This window comes from Theropithecus gelada, chromosome 2 (assembly GCF_003255815.1).
Source record: "Theropithecus gelada isolate Dixy chromosome 2, Tgel_1.0, whole genome shotgun sequence".
Taxonomy (NCBI): Eukaryota; Metazoa; Chordata; class Mammalia; order Primates; family Cercopithecidae; genus Theropithecus; species Theropithecus gelada.
The window spans coordinates 150,787,722-150,793,721 of NC_037669.1; the positions used below are offsets into that span (position 1 = coordinate 150,787,722).

General features: G+C 45.0%; 1 protein-coding gene across 3 annotated transcripts in view; it reads right to left on the reverse strand.

Annotated features, from left to right (window-relative positions):
• RASA2 (RAS p21 protein activator 2) overlaps window positions 1–5,652 on the reverse strand; it is a 123,589-nt gene extending 117,937 nt beyond the window's left edge. For all 3 annotated transcript variants that reach the window (XM_025377332.1, XM_025377330.1, XM_025377331.1), the window contains exon 1: window positions 5,489–5,652. In XM_025377332.1, coding sequence (XP_025233117.1) covers window positions 5,489–5,621 — 133 coding nt within the window. In that variant the 5' untranslated portion in view covers window positions 5,622–5,652. The remainder of the gene's footprint in view (window positions 1–5,488) is intronic.
• Between the last annotated feature and the right edge of the window lie 348 nt (window positions 5,653–6,000).

The following is a 6,000-nucleotide window of genomic DNA, read 5'->3' on the forward strand; positions in this document are numbered from 1 at the left end:
TCTGATATACTGTCTTGAAGCAAATGGTTCAAGTTAAAAAGCAATAATCAAAATGGTAGAAGGGATGTTAAAGACCACATCTAAACCTCTCATTTTACAAGTAAGGAAATATGGGCTCAGCAAGGTTAAAGAATTTGCCCAAAGTCACTGTCATTAATGACAGGAAAACAAATTTATCATTTATAGCTCTCTGTATGTGTACTGACATAACCTTTTAATGTTTATCACTTTAGATAGGGATTTTTGATGACTAAAATTACCTACAAAGCTAAAGAGATGCCATAAAAATGTCTTAATACACACTGGGATGTGTGTATTAACACACTGGGATGATTTTTAAAAAGCTTAACTTACATGAACATATGACTACACAACAAAATTTTGTTCGCAGTTCTCAAAAGAGAATAGAACTTTATTAGTAGCAAAAACATGTAATCTGATATTATGTCAAATAATTTCATAAACCACATTAACAAGGAAATAGGATTAGCAGCAAAGATTAAAGGATAAAATGATGGTTTTATTCTGGCTATATTAGTCACTTAAGGGTCTATTCAAAGAGTTCTAAGTTAAAAAAAAAAAAACAACTCTATGAACTCATTGAGGTTTACCTCCCGTCTTCCGCAGAGCAAATGATTAGCAGACTGCTCTGTGAACTTTTACAAAGAACCCTTTTCTCCCCAGTTTCTACCCATCTGAAAGATGGATTCTTCCTCCATCCTAAATAACTCATCATCTCATTTCAAATATCTGATAAAAACGAACTCTTAGCATGAATACACCCTTTTTAATCTCTTCCACTCAACTCTACTGGATAGTCAATAAAATGTTTTGATTTATACTTCACAGAATTAAATAGGTGGTTTTATTCAAACCTGTCATGTCAAATTAAAACAATGTGTAAAGTATGAATATGAGATTTTCTTTTCCAAGCTCCAGGACCAATTAGTAACAATATTCAAATGCCCTAATAATAAGTAATCAGAGCATTAAGAAAAATTTAATCTTTTTCCTAATGAGGCAAACTTTGGCACCAATTCAAACCTAAGCTTAGTGGGCACTGTGATTTTGAAAGGGATGAACTTCCTGATGCAGACTCATGCAGTTTTCTCTTAATACTAACACCTTCTAGATTTTTTAGGTATATAATTTATAAAACACTTTCATATCTAGTAATTATCCACAGGATAACATTGTGAGGTAGGGCATTTTCTAAAGGCCTATTCTGTTCTAGGCATTGTGCTGACACTGGGATGATTTTTAAAAAATGAACAAGAATGAATTCTATCTTTAAAGAGTTCACAATCTAACAGGAGAAGTGAACAAATGATTTATATGAAACGTGCTATAATAAGGAAATGAACAAGGAATTGTGATTCCTTAGCAGCAGAAAGTCCTAATATCCTCTGGCCAGAGATGGCGCTGGAAGTGTCTCAGGTTTTGGGAAGGAGATCACATAGAGAAGGCTTTTGAGGGATGAGTAGCAGCTTCCTGACATAAAGGTAGAGTGGAGTAAAGAAGAAAGACAATCCCAAGCAGAGGGAACAACATGTATACAACGGATAGTGGGAAAGCACTATTCCCATTTAAAAGATGCAGAAGGTAAGCTCCAAGGTAAGTGAGCTGGCTAACGCCATATGAAGATTAATTAACAACGTTTAAAAAAGAATATAGGTCTTCAGATTTTAATCAGCTTTGTACACCTGGAAATGCCAGTACATGTTGGACAAGAACATCAGATAAAGATTAGTTTTTATCTCCTACTTTACTCCTTCCTAAGAGATGGTCTGTGTATGACCCAGATCCTGGGGAGTGAGAAAGAGCGGGCAGAGATGAGGAGGGGCAGAGCAGGGAGGGAGGCTTATTTAAACCTCATAGAAATCCTGTGAGATAGGTGTATTTACTATCCTCATTTTATATACGAGAATATGGAGGCTCAAAGACGTTAACAAAAGTTGGAAATCAGGTGAATATTCAAACCAAGGTAACTAACTTCTTCACCAGGCCTCTAAGCTCAAACACTTAACCATATCCTATAGATCCTCCCTACTCGGTCAAATAACCCTAGGCTATTCTTGGTCTGAAGACATCAGAGAAACCAAGTGACTTTTGGAACACATGGTCCCACACATCTCACACTGTACCACACATCTGAAAATTCACACAAAATTTTCACATTTGGTTCTCTTATTGATCTGGTATTCCTTGAGTAGATAAGCCCACACATATGGTGGCACGGGTGCTTTCCACAACATTTTTACAATCTAATTTAACTGGATAAGAGGAAACTTAACAAGTGCTAATCAAAAAAGAGGTCACCAAATAACAGCATAAAGCCTGAAGATCCCTCTTTTCTGCTTGAGTGCAGTTTTTTTTTGAGGGGAGGAGGGAGCATGCGAATGTGTTTCAGGTGTGCTAGCATACCTGCTATTCGCTACACAGTTCAGACCAAAGAATGGAGTCGAGTACACCCCTAATTTCCTGTATCAACCTTAGGATATCAAACAACCAAACTCACCTCTTGAAAAAGTTTAAGGAAGCAGAAAATTCAGAGCTGTCATGGTTTCCTAGCACAAACTACAGCAAATCCAGGGTTGCCAACAATATTTTGTCTTATAGATGGATCCCGAACTCCCTGGGTTCATTTGAGCACATATAAAACACCTGAAACACATTTGCATGCCCCCTTCTTCCCTCCTCCCCAGTCCCTCAGCAAAAAAAAAAAAAAAAAAAAACTGCACACTTAAGCAAAAAAGGGGGATTGGGGCTTCCTCCTTTGTATACATTGAGGTTTCATGTTGTTATTTTGTGACCTCCACCTTTTTGGTTACTGCTTTTTGTTAAGTTTCCTCTTGTTCAATAGACAAATATCTGTCCAACTGACAGACATTTCACCTCGTGAAGTATAAGGGGAAATAATTGTGGGAATGAAATCCCTAAAGAAGGTTATGGACTATTATCTCTTGAGCGTTCAAGATACATAAACCAATCCATCCTAACTTTTCACTGGGGTGAGTTGCAGTTAAAAGGTCCTATTCAAGTGAAGAAATAAGAAAATTTCTTCAGGCTAATTTTCAGCCCCTACAGACTTCTAACTCTCCAGAAAAGAGGCTCTCAATCAGTAGTATAAGATCTGCCAACACATCTCCTAGTGGGTACTATCAGGCTTTCTTCCAAGGTTTCCCGCTGTGGTGAAGAGAAAAGCTGACATGGTTACACCCTCCCCAAGCTGCTTAATACCTTGTCAGAACCACCACTGTCTCATTTCTGTGACCTTGGCACCTGCTAATGACTCTTCCAACCCCTCAGTCCCCACCCTACAAAACCCACATGTTAGTTTCAGGGAAACAGAAAACAGCATCTCTTCACAAGGTTCTGAATGTCAACCAACTGTGGATTACACCAGTCAAAAGGAGGACAAAGAAATGGGAAGGTAGCTTCTGTATGTAAGCACACAAACACATTTCTTTCTACAAAGCAGAAATTCCATAACCTGAGCTATAAGATAAGCAATTTAAAAAGCAAGAAACTGACTAGGATAACAGATATAATACTGCAACTGCGGTTAAAGCAGTAATATCATTCCCAGTAGCTGGATGATCAATCTCTAAGCTAGGCTTGCTTTAACCATAGAAACAAAGTGGTTATTTGCTTTTCTTTTTTTTAATGTGTAGACCGAAGTTTCACCTACAAAACTGTTCTTAGTGGTCTTTGGCATGCGGCAGACAAAAGCACAGGACAACTAAGTCCTTCGGGAAACCCTAACCCTCAATTCCAAGACATGTGTATATGTAGTCCCATGGTACAACCTGCAGTTACATACCAGTGAGGCTCCAACAGACAATGCCTAGCATCAAGTGGCACTAAGAAAGTGGTAAAAGTCTGGAAAATCACGTAAAGGGAGAAACCTTGGCCCATTTACAGTTTTCCCAAATATTAAATTAGATATATGCAAAAGTTGAAAATAAAATTTTCCCCTCAAATATAAAGTTACAGAAAAAACAAAAATAAATAAAATTTAATCTGAATTCTGAAAAGGTTTTATGCCCTAGAAAGTAACTTTAATTTTGGGAACTAGGATCTACCTCTCTGGTGTCACTTTCCAGGTTTTAATAACTGTAATCTCTTAAGGGCCCCAGGACTACCTCAGAGAATAAAAAGAAAAGAAAATTTAACATGTTTGCTTCCTAGGTTTCACAAAATCCCAAATACCTGAAAGGGGGAACAACCTGGAAAGAGAAAAAGTGGGAGAATGTGAGCTCAACTAATAGTATCGCTATTAGAGGAGAGGAAAACATTACATCCTGCCCAAGAAAGAATTGTTAGCCACTTTAATGCAAGTCAATTTTCTTCAAAGTGAAAAGTACGCCCTCATAATTGAGGGTTATTTACAAGAAACATGAAGCATGTTTCCAATCTGAGAATACTGCATGAAGAAAATAATGCTAATTTTCGACAAATGCAAAAATAAATTTTATTGATCTCTCTTACAAACAGAAAACAAAAAACGCTTCATCTAAATAAACTACTGTGAAAAAAAAATGGCAACCTGACACCAAAGGGTCGTTTTTAACAATAAAATGTTCAAATGACAGAACTCAAATGATCTGTCCACACTAATGCTCGGACAACACTGAGCAAAATTTCTTAGTCAACTGGTAGGCTCGCTCACTAAAGTAGCAATTACACGCATGAGAAGGAAGGGAATTAAGCGGGCTGAGTGCGGGCTGGGTGATTGTGTTTTGAGACCTGCTCACAGGAAGCCACTACATCCTGCCTGAAGTCCCGCCTGTCACGCCGTCCCTCGATTCAAGTCCCCGCCGCAGCGAGGTGGGGCAAGTACAGGTGTCCTGCCGAGCTCCTCCCGGGGCGCTCACCCTCGAACAGCCCGCGCGGTAGCCACTCGGGCCCCAGGGCGGCCCGTTTCCAGCAGCTCAGGGCGCCTTTTTCAACCTCTCCCAGGCTCGCCGAGCCCAGGAAACAAGCAGCCCCCTCCCCTCGGGCCAGCCCCACTTCCCGGCCCGTCACCTCCTCCCGCCGCGCCTCCGCATAATTACTGCTCGGCTCCCACCGCGGGGCCGCTCCCCAGCGGCCGCAGCCGCGCTAAGGCCGGAGTCTGAGGGCGGCCGGAAGCTCCTCACGCCCCCGGACCGCGCCCCCGGCCGCGCCCCGGGCTCCGGCATCCCCGCGTCCAGGCCGCTCCCCACGACCGAGCTCCTCAAGCCGGCGCTGCCCGAGCTCTCCTACCCCAGGCCAATCTCCAACTCCCACTCCCTCCCGAGAGCAGCAGCCCGGGCCCACGCCGCCCCATCGAGGCGACGCCGCCCTCCAACACACCCCCTTCCAGCCTCACCCGCGCCTGGCCCAGGCCCCCTCCCGGGCCCGGGATCCCATCGCAGCTCGGCGCCGCCACCGCCGCGCACCCGCCGCCCCCTCAGCCTCGCGCTCGGCGCCGCCAGGGCGTCCCCTCAGCCCAGCCCCCGCTTACAGATCTTGCCCCGCAGGCTCTGCAACACTCGAACGTCGCGACTGTCCTCGTCCCCGGCCTCGGGCTCTGCAGTTGCACTCGCCGCCGGCGCCTCGGAAGAAGCCGCCGCAGCAGCAGGCGCCGCCGCCGCCATGGTGCCGCCCGGCCCGTGCCGCAGCCCTGCCGCCTGCGTAGCCGGGCGAGGCGGAGCCCAGCGGCGGCCTAGGCCTAGGCGAGCCGCGCGCCTGGCCCCGCCCCCGGGCCGCGGCCTGACTCGCCCCGCCCCTCCCCGCCCGCCGCTGCCCCGCCCCCGCCACACCCGGGTCTCCATTCACTGCCCTCGCCTACCCCGAGCCGGGCTGTCCTGGCGAGAACCGCACTCCCGGCTTGGGGCGCTGGCTAAGGGTGGCTCCCAATGGTGGCTCTGAGCGGCCTTAAAATCCCCACCAGGAGAAAGCCCCGGCCCTCCGGTGATCCCTAAATCCTCCCGGGAATTGGGCTCCCGCAGTGAACAGACCTGCACATCTAACGCT